The sequence below is a fragment of the Dendropsophus ebraccatus genome, chromosome 4, assembly GCF_027789765.1.
Source record: "Dendropsophus ebraccatus isolate aDenEbr1 chromosome 4, aDenEbr1.pat, whole genome shotgun sequence".
NCBI lineage: Eukaryota > Metazoa > Chordata > Amphibia > Anura > Hylidae > Dendropsophus > Dendropsophus ebraccatus.
This window is the reverse complement of record NC_091457.1, coordinates 41,084,414-41,107,602: the sequence shown is the minus strand read 5'-3', so window position 1 is coordinate 41,107,602 and position 23,189 is coordinate 41,084,414. Positions and strand designations below refer to the sequence as shown.

The window sequence follows — 23,189 nt, the reverse complement described above, 5'->3', positions numbered from 1 at the left end:
GATCGTTCAGTGTAAACAGTCTTTCAACGATTTCACCTATGTGTGAGAGGCTTAAACGATCGCATAGCAAATTTTCCGTACGATGTATCGTTCCGTCTAAACACTGATCGTTATAAAAATACATTGTTCATTCAAAATCGTTAATCGTGCGATTGGGCGAATTATCGCTCCATGTAAAAGTATCATTAGTGTAAAATTGCCACTGAATTTTTTTTTTTTTTTTTTTTTAGCAATTGCTTATTTGCTCAAGAATTTTAGACTTTTTTTGTATTTCACACAAACATTGGCAGTAAACCTTTGACAAATTCCCCTCTCGGTGGCTTCTTACAGACTTTAAAAGGGTTATCCAGCGCTACAAAAACATGGCCACTTTTCCCCCTACTGTTGTCTCCAGTTCAGGTGTGCTTTGCAATTAAGCTCCATTTACTTCAATGGAACTGAGTTTCAAAACCCCACCCAATGTGGAGACAACAGTAGGGGGGAAGTGGCCATATTTTTGTAGTGCTGGATAACCCCTTTAAAAACAATGCCACCTACTCCTGTTCTCCTTACCGGACGTGCTGTCTGGCTCTCCTCTTACCCACTCCCCCACTCTAAATGGTTCCCCTTCCTACTTATTCCAAGCAATACTAGAACACAATAAAAAAAAATGGCGGGAGCTGTATGTATATTACCCGCAATTAGTCATGTGAATTACAGTGCCCTGGGCTGTATATACACCTACTGAGGACTTATTGGCAGCACAACCAGTGTGTGACATCATCTTCCCCCTTGTTGGTATCTTCCACATGCCCGGCAGCACCACATCTTGCTAGTGATGGCAGAATAAGGCAGCTGCACATACTGATGAAAGCACTGCGCCTTTGTACTGTTCTGTATAAGGGTCCTGTACACACTGCAGTGACTCTGCTCTATCTGTACATGCCACAAATCATGGATAACCCCAGAAATTGGTGTTACACTGACAGATCCACTCATCCCCAATACAACTGATGGTAAGTCATTCACCCATTAGAGTGGTGGTAGGAAACCTGTGGCCCTCCAGCTGTTGCAGAGGTACAAAGCATGATGGGATTTTTTGAACAGCTGGAGGGCTGCGGGTTCCCTCTACCACTGCATTTGTTATAGGGACCAATATTCCTCAATATGTGGCTCTCCACAATAAAGCGAGTGACGTATTTCCTTCCTTCCAGCAGGTGGCGCTCCTCGCTAGAAGACAGAGCGGAGGTGACGTGTTACTGGGTCACCGCGCTGCGCGTCGGGTAATGTAGTTTTCCTGTAGGTGGCCTGAAACCCGGGAATTAGTGACCTCTGACCCCGCGGCATGGAGGCTGAGCAGAGAGCAGCAATAATCGCCGAGCTGAGAGCGATCCGGGACAGCACGGACAGTCTGTAAGGTTTCATCTAACCCTAAGTACGCGCGGATACCGTGACGCACCTGTTTATTTCAGAGGAACTACAAGACCCAGCATGCACCTCGCGGCCTTATTTACTTGTGCATGCTGGGGATTGTAATTCTTGAGCATGTACGAGTTCTTCCGAGTAGATGATATTGTTTACAGCACATAATATAAAGTATTATAAAGGTGCGTTCACAACTACAGGATCCGCAGCCGATTTGATGCTGTGTTCAGTTATTTAAGGATCCGCTGCGGATCCGCAGCAGAAAATACGCTGCGGATCCGGTAAGTGTGAACGTACCCTAAGGGGACAAAGCATAGAGGAGACTGCAGATCCCGGCATGCCTGGTGGGGATAGTGCGGCCGTCAGGGCATGCTGGGAGTTGTAGTTTTGCAGCATACTGTTATCCTTGTGTTTTAGTTACCAGTCTATTGTCACCTCAGATCTGCCCCTTATGATAGATGGTAACAAAGCGGTTGGTGTCGCTTTTTATGTAAAAATGCATGTATTCGGCCTAGGAGAGTGTCAAGGAGGCGGAGTCTATGCTGCTTTATGACCTTGGCCCACTTTGGCGCTGTGTTATGACTGATTAGGGGGTCCGCTTCGGTCGCTGAGGCCCAATGTATTCTCCCATCTACACAATAAGACCAAAGCAGGAGGAGGGTATGGAGCAGTATAGGCCCCGCCTCCTTGACACTCAAGGAACTAAATGCATTTTTGTACAGAAATAAAGACATGCACACTCACTTGGCAGGTATGACATAAAATGTTTGGTCTCCATCTATTATAAGGTTCAGGATAGAGATTTAGGGTACAAACCCACACACCGTATACACAGCAGATACGCAACAAATACGCAGCAGATTTGTTGGTACAGATTTGATGCTGTGTTCAGTTATTTAGATATAATCTGCTGCGTATTTGCTGCGTATCGCAGCAGTAAATACGCTGCTTATACGGTGTGTGGGTTTATACCCTTAAGGTGACCAATTCAGTCACCCAACTCCAGCTGCCCGGATCTTTTCTCCCCCTCAGGGGTGTATTATGGGTTGCCGACCCCTGGCTCAAAGCAGGTATTGTGCTATTAACACGGCGCAGCAATTGTGAAGCGTGCGGCAATGCGTATAGTACATTCTATAGGAGCAGGAGTGGTGTGCACCCATAGACTACCAGTGACAATGGCCGCAGTGGGGACCAGCCATAGCCAGTCATAGGCTAAGCTGGTATTCTATGTGTGGAGAAAACACTTGACATAGGGGACAGCACTAGTGGGGATCAGTGGTAGGTGAGTACATGTTATTTTGCTTTTTGTTTTTTCATGCTCACATTGGAAGGCGTACTCCAGAGAAAAAAATATTTTCTAATCAACTGGTGTTAGTTGAACAGTTCCTGTAATGGACCAAGGTGGCAGCAGAGAGCAACCTGTCAGACTGGAAAGAAAACACAGCTTCCTGCAGGACATACAGCAGCTGCTAAGTAGTGGAGGATATATTAAAATAGAAGTCATTTAGAATTATTTATTAAAATAATTATTTATAAAAATAAACACTCCACACAACCCATTCAGTATTCTGATATGTTGTTTGCTTTTTCTATTATTGTAGAGTCAAGTCTTTAAGAAAGCTGGTGGAACTTACAGACCCTAAGACGGGAGAGCTGTGCCAAGCCCAAAACCAGGTAGATTCCATCTATGTGATTCAGGCTTTATTCACATTGTACAGTGGCGTCCATTCCCCCATATTACAGAGAGTATAGCACTGCATGCAGCACTGTTTGTCTAAGGGCCGTATTACACAGCCAGATATTCTGGATAAGCGAGCGATGATTTGCAAGATCGGCGTTCGCTTCCTGAGCCTATTGCACAGCTCGATAATCGTGCAGCAAGGGCTGTATATATATATCATTAGCAATGTCCATGTAGCCCTTAATGTATATAGTAAATGATAAAGTATATACCTTACCTCTCCACACTCCCCGGTGTTTTTCTAGCCTCTAGCTGCAGCCGCCGGTGGAACTTCAGGGCCAGTGTCTGAAGTGACAGGCTGCTCAGCCAATCACTGGCCACAGCGGTCCTCTTTTGGACCAGTGATTGGCTAAGTGGCTTGTCACAGACACTGTCTCTGAAGTTCCAGCGGTGGCTGCAGGGAGGGGGCAGAAGCTAGAAGACCACCAGGGAGTGTGGACAGGTATGCATAAACTGTAATATTTTTTCTACACATACATCAGCCATCGCCGTGCTTTGCTATTACCCGAAGCATTGCGCGTCTGGCAGATGATGATTTTTAAGATGGAATAAAGCATTGTCTTTCTTACATAGAGCGATAATCTGCTGAATCGGCCTGATTTGGCAGATTATTGCTCCATTTAAAGGGAACCAATCAGCCCAAATGGGCTGATTTGGTTCCCTGCATCACTTTATAAAGCTGCTATGCAGCTCACTGCACGAACCGGCCGTGGCTGCTGCAGCAGGGTTATACAGGAGGAAATTAAGTTATAATCCTCAGGCGCACGGCAGAGGCGAGCAGGTAGCCATCGTGTAGCCATCGCTCGCTGCCCGTCAGCGTGCTCGGATTGGTTGATTGACAGGTAGAGAGGCCAGTAATAGGCCTGTAAGTGATCCGCCATGAGTGTGGTGACTACATGCGGGCGGGGAGCCGCCCAGATGGCTACCTGCTCGGCTCTGCCACACGCCAGGGGAATAAAACTTCTATTTCTCTCGTATACACCTGCTGCAGCCGCGGCCGGTACGTGCTGCATAGCAGCTTTATAAAGTGATGCAGGGAACCAAATTAGCCCAATTGGGATGTTTGGTTCCCTTTAATAGGGCCATTAGACTTAAGCAGAGCATCCAGGACAAAGCCTGCTTAGTATTAGGCCATGTTCACACACAGTAAGAACGTTGGCTGTTAAATGACACAGCCAAGTCAAACAACGGCTGATGTCTGAGATGTTCACCTGCCCGATACTGCAGTATCGGCCGAGTGAACATCATTTGATTTTAGTTGGATTGCGAGCACATTCGGGTGTGCCCTCACTCCAATTTGCCATAGACCACAGTGTAAAGTACGACCCGGAACCGTACTTTAAACTGTGAGCACAGCCTATTCTGTGCCGCCGCTATTCACTGAACTGTGGCCATACAAAATAGACCTGTCAATTTTGTGCGGCCTCAGAGAACAACGGCCGTTGTTGCATACACTTCAGTGTAACTTGCAACAACGGCCATTGTTTAATGCTAAAATACAGTGTGAACATGGCCTTAGCCCACAATAGTAAATCTAGGCCGTTATTCTAATAGCTTGGATTCCCTTGAGATCTTGCCTTACTTTTGGTGGGATCTTTGTTGGCCGACCACTCTTAAAGGGAGTAATAATGGTCTTGAATTTCCTATACTTGTACACATCTAAACCCGCAAGGTATTCTCTAGTTTACATTAATTCAGCAAGTGATTTATCCTTTCTAAAATGTCTCATTCACTGATATGTTTTCCTATAGGTATCTGACTCTTTATCTGTCTGGAAGAGACTATTTTCTGCTCCCGGAGCTCCCTTGCCCCCCAGCACTTGAGTCATGTCGGAATCGGAAAAAAAAGACAACCCCCCAAAAGCTTTTAGTGCTTTTGCCTACGAATCAAAAAATGATCCTGACACCCTCTCACTTAGTGATTCAGACCCTGACTTGTCAGATGAAGCAGAGGTGACATCTCTAAGTCCTGCAGAAGAAGAGGATGAAGAAGAAGAGACCAGACAGGAAGAAGAACAAAAATCTTTCACACTTCCATTCACCCTAAAGGGAACTAATGCAGGCTTCTCCCTGCGTAGCAATGACATCTTTGGGGGTCTTCTAGACTTACAGAAAAAGTCGCCTCTTACCCAGCAAAATAGAAAACGTGAGGTGGCTGATACCTTACCGGATGATGTCAAAGTCGAGAGATCTGATGTCTCAGCTGAGCAAGTCAGTACTGGAAGTGATGCTGCACCTATCAAATCAGCCAAGGGCTCCACAAGTGCAAAACCCTCGGCTCCTAGTGGGCGTCTACCAGATTATTTAACAAACCCAGAGCGCTGGACTAAATACAGCCTGGAGAATGTTCCTGATACCAGTGATCGCACAAACCGCAGTACAGCTCTCAACTTTCTAGCTGAGTTAAAGCATCAAAAGGAAGCCACAGAAGTCCCCAAAGAAGCAAGCAAACGCTCCTACAACCAAGACTCCTCCAGCTCTGGAGAGGGCAGAATTTTGTTTTCAAAGCCCACCAAAAAGCTCCAGCAGAGCAGTGATAAAGCGGGGTCACAGTCAGGGCCTCTTGACATGTCCGGGGGATTGACTGAAGAAGTAACAGATGAGAGTGAGGTTCCAGGAGAGCAGGCGGAGGTTGAGACCTTGGGGTTCCATGGAGTTAAAAAACGAGGTCGGAAAAACATCAGGCCAAAATCACTCAATGAAGATGAAGAAGAAGCTTCGTAGAGAGTTATAGCTGTCTATGGGCTGGACTAGGGGTTCTAAAAGAAAGCTTCTACATCTAGTTAACCTTCTCATAAGTCAACAATAGTTCTGTATGTTCTAGTTCCAACCTGGCACAGTCTGCTCATCGAAGAGATAAAAGGACGCTGAACCGAACTTTAAAATGTCTTCCTCGTGATCATTACTTTGTTACATATCCCTAGGACCCCCTAAGACCTTTACATATATATATACGTGTTTGAATAAAACCAGCAGCTCTTATAAGATTCCCTAGTAAATGGGGGAGTCTTTTTAGATTTTGTGATCCTTTTAAGTGGGTGTTTTTCAGTTTATTGCAGGGCGTGCTTCATACCTTGTGTAACGACTTCTGTGTTTGTTCACATTGTACACATCTGTGGTAGAAGAGCATGTATAGAGGGTCCAGCTCTCAGGCACTGGATGGCTCCATGCAATATTCAGTAACCTTGTGTTCTCACTAAAGAAATGATTAGTCCTGAAGAACCCTTTAACTTCATTATAACCAGGCTGAGCCCTCTTCTTAAAGAGTACCTGATAGGGCCACGTTTAATGGTGCTGGATTTTGCTTTCCTAGAATAGAAGGGTATAGTGTTTATCGCTTCCTTCACCTCTTTTCTTGGAAGAGTCCTTTACTGGCTGTAGCTGTTTACACCAAGTAGCTAATTTAGATCATGGCTCTATAAAAGCCACAAGTTGCCACTATATTATCTAGAAAAGACTGTGACAATGCTCTTACATACGTCCTCCACCGGGACGGGTAGCTTTTACCACTGTACAGATCTGTAAGGAGTTGAGATGAGTGTGACTAGAGCACACTCAAGTCTGCTAACTCTGCATTTGAATACTGGTGGGTGACGAAGCCTTAGGGAGTCCTGAAAAACATGAATATAGCCTATGGATGTATCCATGTTTTCCAGGACTCCCTATGGCTGCATCTAACCTCGCCAACCTTTGCAGCCTTGAGCATGCTTGAGTCATACTTATCTCTAGTACGGAACAATTTAACCCTTCTGTAATGTATATAAATGAAGTTTCCTCCAGAACAAGACTTCTTTCTTGGTCAAGTAGAGTATTAGAATTACCAAGTAGCCCCCTGCTTGGGGAAAACCCAATATACTCATTTAAGAATGACCCTTCGGACAGGTTCCCTTACAGTAGCTCACCTCATCCTCTATGTGTACAAATGTGATGTGTTTGGTAAAGGAAATGTCTATGTGAAGAGTTATTTAAGGCTCTTTTGGTAATTTTCATGTATGTTTTACTAAAACTAAGATTAAAGGGCAACTATGGCAAAATCTTACAGCAGTATTGACTACACAAGTGGATTTGTGTCTTCACATTCATGTAGAAATGAAAAAGAACATTCTGGCCATCTCACTGTGATGCTCATACTTTTGTATGTTGTATGTAGTGAGTAGAGATGAGTGCAACTCGAGCATGCTTATGTCCGATAGCTCGGCATTCGAATACCAGTGGCTGAAGACGTTGGATGCGGCCTTAGCCATAGGCTGTATTCATGTTGGCTGCATCTTATTACTTCAGCCACCGGTATTTGAATACCAGGCTGGTTGAGAACCAAGCAGTTGTTCCCCATACGTAGTAATGTAAATGTGTTTTATTGATTCCACTACAGTACAGTACTGTACATAAAAAAAATTTTTATATATATATATATATATATATATATATATATATATATATATATATATAAACACAGGGCCCCCTTACATGTCATTCTTTATAGAGCAGGTGCATGGTGCCAGCAGAAGGATGCGGCCAGTACAGATAATACAGTAGAGGGGAGGACTAGAGGGGAAGGCTCAAGCAGGTGACAAACAACAGGGAACACAGCGCAGCCACACAGTAACACCGACAGCACTCTTTGTGCGATCTGTGGTGTACTGCAGAGCGGTTTTGTAAAACAAACTTTTCTAATAAAAAGTTCAGAGCAGCTGGAGAACTGAGGTACTACTGTATAAGAGATCTGTGTAAGGCTAAAAAACACAGTCAACCACAAAGAACACAAAAATCCGAACATAGTCAGAATTATACTACCTTAGACCCACTTTAATCTATGGGTCTTTTATCCATTGACAATGCTTCGGTATGTAAGATGACATTGCTTTTTGACACATTGCTAACTTAAGGCCCTATTACACAAAGCGATTATCGGGCGCATTAGTCCGATACCGACCTCTGCGGACGATAATTGTTTTGTGTAATAGAAGACAACATTATCAGCTGACATGCACGATGTCGGCTGATCGTTGTCTTTAAACAGGCTGAAACACCAACGATCAGCCTGTTAACAATCTGTTGCCGTTGCTCCATGTCTCCTATGGGCTGTCTGGACGATCAGACTGTCACCTGGGCAGCTCCCCGCAGCCCCCCGGGTCTTACCTGCTTCTCCTCCGCTTGCTGTTGCCACGTGTAATAGTGACAACAGCGGGCGGGTAAATGAGGAGCAAGCGAGCGCTGACCTGACAGGTTGGCGCTCGCTTGCTCTCCACATGTACCTGTGTAATAGGGGCTTTACAGTCCAAAGCAGACCCCATAATTTCCATGTTTCCTCAATTGACAGTCATGAACGATTGGACAGCAGTTAATTGAGATGTAAAAGCAAGTGGCAATCATTGACATTGGTGCTCGGTCTCGTGCCTCCTGTCGGCCAAAACAGTCACTCATCTATAGATGACATCTTCTCTACTATGTAGTAGGATATTGATCTGGTGGTAAATGTCCTGTGTATAATACACTCTACACATACAGAGCTCCTGATGGATATCTGCTCACTGCATGAGGATATGGACTTTGGATGGTAAATGCCAGTGTGTGAGTGAACTGGTGGATGACAGTAAGTGCCAGTGGGTGAGTGAGTAACATAACTCCCCTCACTGAATGCTTTGTGTAATAAATCAGTCAGCTATCGCTGACTACTGATATTGTTCCATTGCTCTCTGTACATCAAAAGAAGCATAAGACTCAATGTACATCTCAGCTTGTAGACAAGTAAATGTAAAATGAAGTGTACTGAAGAATTTGGTCACCTTCAGGCATTCTCGGGAAACCTGAGAAGTTTCTCACTGAATCACTGGTCGACAGGAACACAAAATGCCTATGGAGGAAAGACGGACAGGTGTGCAAACATACTATGACCCACAGTTATGTCTGTCGTGTCTGGTACATTTCAACTTTACAGGTTTCCTTTATTTTATACACAGAAGAAAACCTTCAACATTCTTTTTTTATTTTGTGTCCTAAATAAACCAATTTCCCACCACCCACATGGCCGAGGGGAGGAAAATACGCAGTATGCTGGTGCTGTGCCTTCCCTTACGAAAAAAAAAAATGTTGTGCTAATGTACGTATACCTGATAGGGGCAAAACAAGGCTCTTGGGCACAAATGGATGGCGGCCTATGGATACATTCAACACCGGACCAGGAGCTTTTATTGATGTATACGTTAGATGTAATCCGCAAATTCCATGAAAAATAGGCCTAACTTCTCTCTATTGTCGGAAGAACCTTATTATTAACATTTATTTTAATTTTGTTAACTCATTTTGCAATATTGGAGTTTTTGGGGATAAAACAACATTTGATATATGGCTGGGAATGATGTAAAGATACAAAAAAAAAGTGATACCCTAATCCCTGCAGTTGGATGGTTCCTAGTCCCTGACAGTCTCCAATTCTTCCTTATTCGACCCCACAGGAACTGCCTGCACAGCCAATCATTTATTAAGGCGGGTCAGTAGTTGGGGAACACTTCTTGTGGGGCTTACAAAAACGAAGAAGAAGCAGGAAAGAAACAGAACTGTGAGCCATCAAAAAAATTTAGGAGGTGAGTAGGGGTAGGTGAGTATCAGAGTTTTATTTTTTGCACTACCCCCAGCTATTTATTAAAAACTAAAAAAGTTAAGGTGTCAGTAGGACATGTAAAAAAGCTACCTCTAGTTGAGACCCATTTCCCCTCCACCAGTGATTTGAGATCCAGCAGAATTCGTTTTTTTTTGGTATATACTTTGGGTGTATGGGACACAAATAAAAAGTAGGGTTGAATTAACTTTTTATCTCCTCTTTGCTTCTGCTTCGTAGTAACCATTTATACTAAAATATCTTATTCTAATTTGTTTAGTATTTTTAGGGCATGTTGGGTTAGCTGTAGGTGTTTCACATTAGGGACTGTTACTAGCTATATACACGGGGGAACATCTGACAGCGATGAAAGTGTACAAGTGTAAAAAAAAAAAAAAAAGTTTTAAAGCTACCAATATATTTCCAGGAATCTAAATGCTTTTGTGTTTCTAAATCTATGCTGATCATCAGTATGAGGTGCAAGGTGGCCTATAATAACACTTTGGGCATTGCCATCATGTCCTCAGAAGTTTTAATGCACATTATGTACTGTGTTTCCAATGGAACCATATAGAAATAAAAAAAATGAGTGATGTAATATGGTGATCTACAGCAGCACCATAAACCATATGGTAACAGACAGAGGCACCATAGTACATGGAATACTCACAACACTGAAGCCAATGGCACTGCCCACACAATACAACTAAGTACAGGAAAGAAGTTGAAGCAGGTAATCATTTTTCTATCACTATACCTATGGCACTAAAGAAAAGTGCCATAGGTATAGCTACCATATGCAGAAGATACTCCAAAAGTAAGATGCATTTAGTTATGCATGAGGAAGTATGAAACTCGCAATAGAAAACTAAATGCAAATCACTAAGAAAGGGCAGAATCAAGACCATAAAAATGTTTGTGTCCTGCACTCACATGGTGGTGAGGGTGGATATGGTGATCTTATTACTCCCCAGCCATCTACCTTGTGATCATTGAGCAATGCTGCAGTGTCTGAGCTCACTTCATCCAGGTAGTCAGATACTTCCTGGTTCTCCTTCCCCTCCTCCCGCTCCTCCTCTCACAGGTGTTGAGGGTGCCAGGCTAGGAGCATAGTACAGAAGAGCACACAGGCTCTAGGTAGTAGTTGGGTGTCTCCGAGCAGTTGGATATAAAGGCTGTCTATGTGACCTTCCTGGAAAGTTGTGTGTTTCAGAGTCCGTTACCTTCCTGGTGGATGCGGCATTCCTCCTGGTCTTGTGCATTCTTGCAGCTCTGGGTTGACATGTAAAGAGGTAATCATTAGCTTCTCTTGTCCTGGTCTTAACTCTTCTCCTCCACTTCTCCCTTGGCTTCCTTCAGTATTTCTTGTGGCAGATTGTGTGTATAGTTTGTATATCTCTTGCGAAATGTCTCCATGAACAGAGCTGGCAGTGAAAGTGAGTTCCTGGTATCTCCACCTGGAGCCATTACGTGACCTTGAGATGGTCACATTTGTATTGTTAAAACCTATTTTAAATGTTTTGTGATGTTAACGGGGTTTACGTAGTTACTATCACAGTATACAGTATTATGGGTCTGGGTGTCACATGTTCTTCTCTGTCTTTTAGCAGCTTGGAAACATCCTCTTCTCTGCGATAAGCAAGTGACGCTCCACGATAATGGCCGGTAAGTATTAGCAGTCCAGTTACGCTATTACCTACTATTACAGCATGCCCAATACATGTTACCATTTTTCATAGTGTTATTACTAGTATTTAGCTATGTGCACCACTGTATTATTAGCTGTAATTTTTTTTTTTTTTAAATCACAATTCTTTTTCCATTTGGAACATTTGTTGGTCCATTTCTTTATTTGCTTCTGGAATGTATTTTTTAAAGGCAAAAAAAACCCTGACGTATTATTGGCCATAAACGTATAGAAAAAGGTGCCCAACGATGAATTTTATGGACAAAACAATTATGGCTATAAAGTTGGTCTAAACAACCTATTCAATGAAATCAGATGGGGAAAATGTTCTTTAGTAAGCTTAAGAGAAACTGACATGAAAACTGTGTTGTTAAAGGCGTCATAGTGGATTAAATATTTCTTACATTGTTATTAATTCTGACGCTAACTCTTATTAAGAAATCATTTGTACCCATTTAGTAATAAGGCCAGATGTCTCCTGCCATCCAATGGGCCATTTCTAATGGGGGAAATAAATTTACATTCTTAAGCAAAATGTAGATCGTGGCAGACAGGGTCCTCTCTGCAGACCTGGGGATGGAAGGGCTGGTTCCCGCATGGACATGCAGATCTGGTGTCACCTTCCTCCGTGTTGCTAAGGAACTGGCAGTACATATTAGTACTTATACTATCGTATGAGTACAGTGAAGGTTGAAGATTTTCCTTTGAATTGGCCCGATCTTCAAAAAAATAAGAAAAATAAGTCAAATTTTTGGCCGTCTGGGGTCTTTGGCTGAGACCCGCACCAGCCAGGAGCACATATCATTCCCCGCCTTACTGCAAGGTTGTCTTGAATTGCTTGTTTGTCCATAAACAGCACCACCATTGTTCATAGCCTGTGTCTGGTTTGATTCTTGTATTACACACTTTATACCCCAGGAATGGCCCCAGAGGGCAGCTGCGACCAGATCAGTGACGACCTTTCCTTAGGCCCTAAGGGCTGTCGACTGTGCACTTTGGAATGCAGACTTTACTTTCAATAGGTGAAAATAGAACAAAAACATTCTTTAGGCCTCTGCACACATCATGAGGTGTTTTTTTTTTTTTTTTTTTTACTTAAAAAAGCCTAAAAAGAACTGTTTTTTAATGTCTTTATTGCCATTCTGAATACCATGTTAAGCTATCTTCACACACAGTATTTCCGTCAGTCTTTCGTTCAGTATTTTTTCAGCCAAAGTACTATGTGTGAACGATAGCCTTACAGTACAGGTGTTTTTTGTGGCCTTTTTACCATAACATCATGTAATTTACTGATTTATGTGATTCAAAAAAAATACACAACAAGAAAATGGAACATATATTTGACATTTTTTTACATATATATATCATTTCTTTATGAAGAGAAAACAAGTTTTATGTGCCAAAAAACTGGTGTACACCGCTGATGAATTGGCAGTTTTTGTAACTTTTTGTAACCTAGCAGCAATAAGTTTCTAAAACAGAATATAGCATTGGCTCCAGGTTTTTTTTCCCCCCGTATTCATTCCAGAAACCTAACACTGGCCTTAGTAAATCATATGTGCAAAAGGAAAGTCCACAGCTCCTTTAAAATTCTTCAAGCTTTATTACAACGTCCTCTTAAAATACTTAAATGACTGTACCACCAGGCCCAGCCAGAAGCACAGGAGGCGGGCCGACTAACCCTAAGGGTACGTTCACACCTACAGGATCCGCAGCAGATTTGATGGTGCAGATTTAATGCTGTGTTCAGTTAATTAAATGAAATCTACGGCGGATCTGCAGCAGAAAATACGCTGCCGGTCCGGTAAGTGTGAACGTACCCTTAGTGGGAAGAAACCCCAGCCCCGCGATGACGTGACTCCATTAGAATCAATGGAACCCTATCATAGAGGGGCTAGGGTTTCCTCCCACTAAGGGTGGGTCGGCCCGCCTCCAGTGCTTCTGCCTGGGCCTGGTGGTACAGTCACTTTAATGTAACAAAACATCCTAACGCATTTTGGGACGCAGTCCCTAAATTATGACATGATTAAGGGACTGTGTCCTGAAACGCGTTGGAGTGTTTTTTAATGTTACATTATAGATTTAAAGAGGATGTTGTAAAAAAACTTGAAAAATTTTATTGAAGCTGTGGACTTTCCTTTTGCATGTATATTCTACCACCAGAGTACGGCCCGGATGCTTCTCACCACCTGCTTCACATTTAACTGAGGACCAACGTTGATGTGTTTGACATACACACGGTGAGCTGAACTTTCTTTTTGTGTTTTGCTTAGTAAATCTTCCCCCGTGTGAATCCAGCCTTAAAGATTCTACAATGTTGAATTAGGGTGTTGTCTCCCGAGCTACAGAGAATTGGCATCTTGTGGCTGGAAATATGTAGCGTGTATAAATAGGGCCAAAAAAGTCTTCATAGATTATAATAAGAGATCAGGAGATACATGCTAGAAGTATGTTCCTTGTCTGACTATGCCAAGGTTACACTCACGTGCTGTGGACTTTCTACAGTGGTGTCTTTGAAGGGGTTGCCCAGTAAAAATCTTTTTCTTTCAAATCAACTGGTGTCAGAAAGTTATATAGATTTATAATTTACTTATTTTTAAAAATCTTAAGTCTTCCCATACTTATCAGCTGCTGTATGTCCTGTAGGAAATGGTGTTTTCTTTTCAGTCTGACACAGTGTTCTCTGCTGCTATCTCTGGCTGAGACAGGAACTGCCCAGAGCAGTAGCAAATCCCCATAGAAAACCTATCCTGCTCTGGACAGTTCTGTTTTTGCATCCATTTTTTCATTTGTTTTTCCATTAAACAGATTTTAAAACGCAGTGTGAACCAATCTGTTTTTTTTTTTAAATTTATGTTTTAGTTTCTTGAGCTAATGCAAGGAGAAGTCTCATTCTCTTTTAATCCATGTCTGGTTGTGTGGGAGGATTCACATATCGTCCTTATTTACATTCCTCAACAATTCATTCTTGCCAATTCCTGCCCTTAAAGGGATTATCCAGCGCTACAAAAACATGGCCACTTTCTTCCAGAGACAGCACCACTCTTGTTTCCACTTCAGGTGTGGTTTGCAGTTAAGCTCCATTGCAAAACCCCACCCAAACTGGAGACAAGAGTGGTGCTGTTTCTGGAAGAAAGTGGCCATGTTTTCTTAGTGCTGGATAACCCCTTTAACACCTTCCCGTACATATACAGATGGTGGCCAAGTCCACCTCAGGCCTCCACCAGAGCTGTCTGGCAGCCACTTACCCCCTCCCCATTCAGAACACATTAATGTGTATATGGAGGCATGGAGAGACAGCTTTGGTATGTGCATTTCCACCTTTAAAGGGAGCTATCCTTATGATGCACATGTATTAGAGGGTGGTAAAAGCCGTTCTCTTATATGAAGTTGAATTAATAACTTTTGCTAATCTAATTCCTGCCTGTGGGTTGCAGCTGGCCAGCGCAGACACATTATACCTCTATAGATATCTTCTGGCAGGCTGGTGGATGGAGGAGTGGTCATGCCGATTATCAGTTGAATTAGTGACTGAGTCTGACCTTCGTTCATGCTCTGCCTTGTACCAACTGCAGTCAAAGCTGGGATAATTCTTTACCATGTCACCGGTCAATGGACATTGCCTACTGACCTACGTGTACAGCATTTAGTATAACTCATCCTCTTTTCATAGTGCAGCCGGTCTGCCCTATCCATAGTCAGGGCTGAGCTGTCAGTTTAATTATTACATTAAAGTCCTCCTATGACCTGTGAGCCGAAGCCATGACTAAAGGATGCTTCATAACCCAAATGCTGGGTTTTACCCACTTTATGTGAACGACATCTGTTAAAACAAAGCAAAGACAGAGAAAGCTTAAAGGGGTTGTCCTGTGAAAATATTTTTCTTTTAAAAGGTTACTCCGGCAGGCGGGCTTTTTTTCGATCTGGCCGGGGAGGAGGTGGCTGAGGGCAGCAACGTCCACTCACCTCCCGGTTCCAGGAGCGGGTCCCGTATCGCAGCGATACGGTCCCTGCTGCCCGGCCGCTTCCTGTCTCTGTCAAGGGCTTGAGACGTGACGTTTCAGGACCTGCCGCTGGAACCGGGGAGGTGAGTGGACGTCGCTGCCCCTTTAAATCAACTCGTGCCGTGCCAGAAAGTTATATAGATTTGTAATTTACTTCTATTTAAAAATCTCAAGTCTTCCTATACTTATCAGCTGCTGTATGTCCTGCAGGAAATATTGCTTTATTTTCAGTCTGACACAGTACTCTCTGCTGACATCTCTGGCCAAGACAGGAATCCCTGTAGAAAACCTCCCCTGCTCTGGACAGTTCCTGTCTCTGACAGGGATGGCAGCAGAGAGCACTGTGTCAGACTGAAAATAAAGCATAATTCCATGCAGGGCATACAGCTGATAAGTACTGGAAGACTTGAGATTTTTAAATAGAAGTAAATTACTAACTTATATAACTTTCTGACACCAGTTGATTTGGAAAAAAAAATGTTTGCTGGACAACGCCTTTAAAGTGTCACTGTCGTGAAATTTTTTTTTGCAGAAATCAATAGTCCAGGCGATTTTAAGAAACTTTGTAATTGGGTTTATTATCCGAAAAATGCATTTTTATCATGAAAAAGCAGTCTGAAGCTCTCCCCCCTGTCTTCATTGTTCTCCTATGGAGAGAGCTAAAGAAAAGACCAAAACAGGACAACAAAGAGTTAATCTACAAATCCCTCACGGGATATCTCCTGTGACAGTCACCAGTGACCTGTCTGAGCTCGGATTACAGCTGTCACCCAGCTCCGTGCCTGTAATCCTCTGTTATCTGCTTTCTGCTGCTGGCTAACTCTCTCGTTCCTCCTCCCCCTCCCCTCTCCCTAGAGCAGACAGAGTACATCTCCTGCAACAAGTCACAATTTTCAGATTTTTCAGAGTGGATGAAAAAGAGGAAGGAGGGGGGGACCTGGGAAAAGGCTTTTTACATGCAGATAATGGCAGATTTGGCTAATAAACCCAATTACAAAGTTTCTTAAAATCGCCTGGACTATTGATTTCTGCAAAAAAAAAAAAAATACGACAGTGACTCTTTAAGCAAACTCCATAAAAGTCTAATACTGGCCATTCACATCATTTAAGTGAATGAGAACTCCGGACTCTTCCTGGCAAATGATCTTGGGGGACAGAAAGTTTGGGCATGTTGTATTTTAGCCACCCAATCCTTTTTCAGGGAAGATTCCAGAGGCATCTGGCAGCGGCCTAATTCTCTCTCTCCAGTGCAAACACCGGAGCCGAGGGCGCATGTGTATGGGGGTGTCGGGAGGGACAGCTGCTAGTCAAACAAGAGTTTGGCCAATGGCCATCTTATGTATAAGGCCTGCTTTAGGGTGGATTCACAAAGTATTTTGGGCAGCTGAAAAAAAACTGTGTAGGAACAAAACCTTATGTAAGAAAACAGCTGAAAATACAGACAAAAAAGGGTCTATACACACGTAGAGTATTTTCAACTGCATGTTCATAATTCTGTATGTTTTGAAGCCTAAGGGCCCTATTACATGGGTCGATTATCTGTCCAATCAGCAAATTGGCCGCTAAGGGTGCGTTTACACAGACAGATTTTTTTAAGCCAATGCCAGGAACAGGCTATAAACAGGGAACAGGTTATAAAGGAAAGACTGAGATTTCTCCTCTTTTCGAATCCATTCCTGGCTTTGGTTTAAAAAATCTGTCAGATAAATCTCTCTGTGTAAACTCACCATTACAGCTATTCATAGGGCCTTAAGTATACCCGTTTCAAACTGTTTTTAAAAACCTACATAGCTTTGTTAGATTAACCTTTTAGGGTGGTGACAAGGTTGTCCAGGCATGTTAGGAGTTGTAGTCTTGCAACACCTGGAGAGCCACAGGTTGGGGGACACGGCATTAGAGTCTATTTCTTATGGGTTAATTCACAGGTAACCTTACTGATAATAGAAAAATAAGAAAAAGTATAGATGGAGTATGTGTCCTCATCATGTCTTCTGGTGGGCCTGAGCCAAGGGTCATGTGTGAAGACCCCACCATATGTTGGCTACTGTAGTGTCTAGAGGTAACGTCTCAGGAGGTTCTCTACATGAAAGCCACCTGCACCTTCTCTGTCCCTCTGGAGGGATTTTGTTTGGAGACTTCTGGACATTGCTCAATAGAAGCCATTGTTTATAGTGCACAAACACCATATAGGTAGAATGCAGCCAGTGCAGGCATGATCCCGGCTATATTTATATGCCAAACACAAGTGAAGGACAGAAAGCCTATTCAGCTTTGCAGAGAGGAGCAACACTTCAAGTGAAGCCCCAGATAATTTAGTCTTTAAGGTAAAACCTTTGGTAGTAGGCCTCTCTTATCAGGGCTTGTGTGAGCAACCTTGCCAGAATGGTGTTATTTTTGTTAATCTGACACCCAAAAAAGATAAGAAAAGAGCAATCAAAAAGTTGTATGTAAAATGATACCAATAAAAACGACAAATTGTTGCAAAAAAGTATAGGTCTAAGGTAGGTGTTTCTATTGTGCCATGTATTACGTTCACTTATGAGGTCTTCCATGGCAAGCAGCACAATGTATAGCCACTCTCCCATTTGGCTGATAGAACCTGACCCCCTGTATTAGGGGTTGTCCAGCGAAAATCTTTTTCTTTCAAATCAACTGATATCAGAAAGTTATATAGATTTGTAATTTACTTCAATTAAAAAATCTCAAGTCTTCCCATACTTATTAGCTGCTGCATGTCCTGCAGGAAGTGTTTTATTTTCAGTCTGACACAGTGCTCTCTGCTGACATCTCTGGCCGAGACAGGAACTGTCTAGAGCAGGAGAGGTTTTCTATGGGGATTCATATGGAACCGAGACAAGAGTTTCTGTCTCGGCCAGAGATGTCAGCAGAGAGCACTGTGTCAGACCGAAAATATAACACTTCCTGCAGGACATGCAGCAGCTAATAAGTATGGGAAGACTTGAGATTTTTTAATTGAAGTAAATTACAAATCTATATAACTTTCTGACACCAGTTAATTTGAAAGAAATAATTTTTCGCTGGACAACATCTTTAAAGGGGTTGGCCACTTTATAGTAAAATAGTTCAGTGTAAAGTATTAACTGTACTCAATATATATACTGACAGCAGCTCCCTGTATACCTCATAGAGCTAAAATCAAACTCCCCTCCTGCAGGCTGTGCTGTCCTGCTCTGTGGTGAATCTGTCCATACGATGGCTGACAAGGAGGATTATGTGACCATGCCCCGCCCCCAAGTGTCCGCCACTGAGCCTGTATATGCCTATGGTGGACACTGGGAGGCGGGACATGGTCACATGCTCCTCCAGGTCAGCCATCTTATGGACAGACTCATCACAGACCAGGGAAGCCCAGCCTGGAGGAGGGGAGCCTGATTTTAGCTATATGAGGTGCACAGGGAGCTGCTGTCAGTAAGCGCTTTAAGTACATTTACTAATACTGTACACTGAGCAATTTTACTAAAAAGTGTCCACCCCTTTAATACAGGGGGTTCAGTTTTTGTGCAACCCACCATGATGGGGATACATAGCATGCTTATATTAATATTAATGTCCCCCAATTCTTCTCCTATAGGTACAGAGTGTGGGTTACCACTCAATCTTATTTCACCCCCCACTGTGGAGCAAGAGCTGTGGTTGCACTTAGGCTCCATCGTACCCCTCAATTGTACCCTGCAGGTACCTGGCTCATGTAATGGCAATGTCACATGGCTGAAGGATGGAAAAGCGGTGGAGCACTTGTATACCAGCCAGGACAGTGTGTGGTAAGACCATGTTCTCATAGTGGATAAAATCACTGTGTTATTACAACATAATGTTATTTAGAGCAGTCCATTATTCTGATAATATAGGTTCACTAGCAGGTCAGGAACGCCCTTACAATTTATTGTACAATGAGAACCGGTAATATGAAGCTGTTGATCACATAAGGAATGGGAAGTAATGATCCAAATTTTGTTTCCCATTGGTCTGTTCTAGGAAAGCCACTAAGCCCAGTCTTAGGGTCATAGTTTTAGGGTACTATTAGACAAAACGATTTTTTTTGTTTTCCACTAATTAACAATTGCAAACGAGCTCTTTTGGGAATGACCTTAAAGAGAACCAATCATGGATGATAATCAAAATTTTTTTTCCCCCTAATTAGATGTATTTCATTATTTTATTAATATTTGTAAATATAATTGATTCTTTTTTTGGTTGCGTTTTTAAAATATTTACTTTTTACTTTCCTGTCTCGCGCCGGCTCTTTTTAAAAGAGCCGGCGCGAGACAGGAAGCTCCCGTCATGCAGAGCGGCAAGGCCGGGCGCCGCCATCTTAATGACGTCACTTGCGTTCCACCGCTGGAACGCAAGAGACTAAATCAAGATGGCGGCGCCCGACCATGCTACAGCGGACCAGAGGTTCAGGTTAAGTATAAGATACAGACTGCAAAGGCAGTCTGTGTCTTCATAAATAGACAAAATGAAGATACAGACTGCCTTTGCAGTCTGTATCTTATACTTTACCTGATCCTCTTGTTCGGTGGAGGAAGGCCGGGCGCCGCCATCTTGATTACGACACTTGCGTTCCAGCGGTGGAACGCAAGTAGCGTAATCAAGATGGCGGCGCCGGCCTTACTGCACCGAACAAGAGGATCAGGTAAAGTATAAGATACAGACTGCAAAGGCAGTCTGTATCTTTATAAATAGACAAAATGAAGATACAGACTGCTTTTGCAGTCTGTATCTAATACTTTACCTGCTCCTTTGTTCCGGTGCAGTAATGGCGGCCGCCGCCATCTTTTTGACGTCACGCTGGAACGCACCGCTGGAACGCACGTGACGTCATCAAGATGGCGGCGGCCGCCATTACTGCACCGGAACAAAGGAGCAGGTAAAGTATTAGATACAGACTGCAAATGCAGTCTGTATCTTCATAAATAGACTTCGTAAAGATACAGACTGCCTTTGCAGTCTGTATCTTATACTTTACCTGCTCCTTTGTTCCGGTGCATTAATGCTGGCCGCCGCCATCTTGATGACGTCAATTGCGTTCCAGTGGTGCGTTCCAGCGTGACGTCATCAAGATGGCGGCGCCCGGCATTACTTCACAGAAGAGGAAGAATTAGGTAAAGAATAAGATACAGACTGCAAAGGCAGTCTGTATCTTCATAGATAGACTTAGGGAGAGAGGACCTTTGATAATAGGGATAGTGAATTTTAGGTGATTGGTTCTCTTTAAATCAGTCAATATAATACACGGAACGATAGTCGTTAGTTACTCTAGTATACAAACGCTCGTAATTACGAACAAAATATGTTTACATATTTAAAAAGATGTGAAAGGTTAACGAACAGTTATCAATGGTTTTATGGTCAGCACAAAAGATGCGATCAATGACATGCGAAGTAATGTTCCTTAGTTGTTTGATCGTTGCCTGCTTAAATTTAAAAGATATAACGATTTTCCGCACAATAGTCTTTCTGTTCAGCAAGTGGTCTAGCCAGGGCCGATTCTAGCCTTTCTGCCGCCTGAGGCGAGAACTGACAAGGCGCTCCCCCCCCCCCCCCCCCTTCCTCGGGCGATATGGCCAGAAAATTAAATCTCGATTTTTATTTTAATTTTGAGACAATTCTTGATTTAAATCTCGATTTTCTATTTTTATGTTAAATAAGCAGAGAAAATACACAAAGACTAAAGCAGTACTAGCAGCTGTACTTGAATGAGCTGAAAAATTGCATTTCAGCATTATATCCCTGTTCCCCCACATTCCCCCTACAAGATTATCATGCCCCCTGCCCTCCTCACATTCCCTGTAATATTACCATGTGCATAGTGCCTGTGAGGATGATCAATATATATTCACGAGCTTGGATAAAATATCCCTGATCACTCATATTTGGCAAAGCTCCTCACCCCCCCCCCCCCCCCACACACACACTTTTTTTGTTTCTTTTTGAAGCTGGTGTCCTGTTTTCCTTTGGGCACTAGATGTCATGGCTAGATGGATTGGGGCCATATAGTGAGAGTCCTGGATATTAACAGGTTCGCTTATCTCTTACCAGACTGGGGGGGCAATAAAACGTCCTCATGGTGTAATGGCTTTATGACAAGGGGTCTGGCTGCAATATGCATCCAGAGTTCACGCAGGAGACAATCAGAGGTCACTGTAGACGTCTATGGAGAAATTTGACCTCTTCAGAAAGATGATAAGCTGTCATATTCCAGAGGTGAGATTCGCTACAGGTCAGCAGGGTAGGGAGAGGGACCCACCATTGTAAAAGCAAGAAAGTGGCTCTAGGGGAACCCAGGGAAACCTGTAACTCCTCTAATCAGGTGCACACCAGACCCATGGTTGGTATGCCCGTGACCGGCAGGTGATGCCCCGTAGTTTGAGGCCCCTGGAATGCTGATCGGAAACGCGCCTGCCAAGTTATGAGGATTTGAAAATCTTCAGGCAAGCGTCTCCGGTCATAAAAGATGGACCATTAGCTCATTAGCATAGTCCCTGTCACCCCCCCCTGTGAGGTCAGAGGAGGGAGGGAGACAACTGCTCTCACCATGCTTGATAAGGCAGGGAGTATGATGGGAGAGTGTTCAACACTTGGGGAACTTGTTATGAGTGTGTTGGCCCGCCGTTCCTGCTAATCCCCATAGCGTTCCAGTTCCAAACAGCCCGATAGCAAAGTAGGTTCTGGTTTTCTCCTTTTTATTTTAAGAACTGTTTTTACTGTGTATGTATGTGTCTGTATATTTTGTACCATCTCTTTTTTATTGTGACCTGTACTGTATGCACTGTCCTTTTTTATTTGATATTAAATTTCACTTTAATAAGAGCTTTCCTGTGTTCTAAAAAGGCCCTATGTCTCTGAAGTAAAACGTTACCAGGGGTAAGTGATTACCATAAGATTGTGATAGACGTAATTTGTAGTTGCCTTAGGTGTGCATAAGGGTAAGGTGTCACGTCAGCCTTATTGTGACGTGTGGTGGCAGCAGAAAAAGTGTAGCTTGGTGTTAGGTTCTGGTTGGTAGCTGATCCAAGACGGTCCGAGGTGAGCCCGGTTGCCTACTAGCCAGAACCTAAGTCACGGGGATCGTGACAAATTGGTGGCAGCGGTGGGATATCTTAGAACATTAAGTCTGTGGAGTAATAAATTGCTCTGTACACTTAAGGGCTGAGTTATCTGTAGCAGACTTTCTCAGTCTACAGGAAGGCTCTCAGTGCATACACTTGGTTATAACAGACATATATATATGTGAAACAGTTTTTCCCCTCCCCTGTTCTCTGTTCTTCTATCCTATCTTTTATTTGGCAAATCCCTGCTAAAATGGCGGAGGCATATCGAAATTACACGAGAGATGGGCTACGCAGCCTTTGTGAGCAAAGAGGTCTGGAAGGAGGGAATCGCAGTAAAGACCAGCTGATCCAAGCATTGATGGAAGATGATGCCCGGCCAGAGCAGCCTGTGGTCTCCACACCATCATCGGAGGCAGCAGAGGGTCCGGTTCTGGAATCAATGGGGCACCAACGTACTGGTAGCGCCAGTCCGCAGAATGGTACGGACTTTCCTTTACCTTTGATTCTCCAACAGATGGCCGACTGCGACCCAGCTGTGCGGTTGGAGCTTATACGGGAATTTGCAGCAGCACGACAGCAGGAGGCTGATCGAGAATTCGCAGCACGCGAACGCCAAGCTGAACGAGAATTCACCGCACGACAGGCAGAGGCCGAGAGGCAGCATCAGCTGGAACTAGCAC

The 23,189-nt window shown here is 43.4% G+C and overlaps 2 protein-coding genes across 5 annotated transcripts in view; both read left to right on the top strand.

Moving 5' to 3' along the window:
• The first annotated feature begins 1,238 nt into the window (after nucleotides 1–1,238).
• Nucleotides 1,239–6,021, top strand: TSSC4 (tumor suppressing subtransferable candidate 4). 2 transcript variants are annotated; one of them, XM_069968329.1, is made up of 3 exons: nucleotides 1,239–1,392; nucleotides 3,006–3,078; nucleotides 4,897–6,021. In XM_069968329.1, exon 3 carries the CDS (start codon nucleotides 4,972–4,974, stop codon nucleotides 5,866–5,868), a length of 897 nt encoding a protein of 298 aa, XP_069824430.1. In that variant the 5' UTR covers nucleotides 1,239–1,392; nucleotides 3,006–3,078; nucleotides 4,897–4,971; the 3' UTR covers nucleotides 5,869–6,021. The 2 variants fall into 2 exon arrangements, with proteins under 2 accessions (XP_069824430.1, XP_069824429.1); XM_069968328.1 differs by having other exon boundaries at nucleotides 1,239–1,414.
• Nucleotides 6,022–10,824: 4,803 nt separating this feature from the next.
• The window catches only part of SIGIRR (single Ig and TIR domain containing), a 31,675-nt gene continuing 19,310 nt past the window's right edge, over nucleotides 10,825–23,189 (top strand). Inside the window, exons 1-3 of one of the 3 annotated variants that reach the window (XM_069965649.1) lie at nucleotides 10,825–11,034; nucleotides 11,353–11,407; nucleotides 19,026–19,215. In XM_069965649.1, coding sequence (XP_069821750.1) covers nucleotides 11,401–11,407; nucleotides 19,026–19,215 — 197 coding nt within the window. In that variant the 5' untranslated portion in view covers nucleotides 10,825–11,034; nucleotides 11,353–11,400. Of the gene's footprint in view, nucleotides 11,035–11,158; nucleotides 11,179–11,349; nucleotides 11,408–19,025; nucleotides 19,216–23,189 lie in introns of those variants that run through there. The other 2 variants (XM_069965648.1, XM_069965650.1) reach the window with 2 other exon arrangements.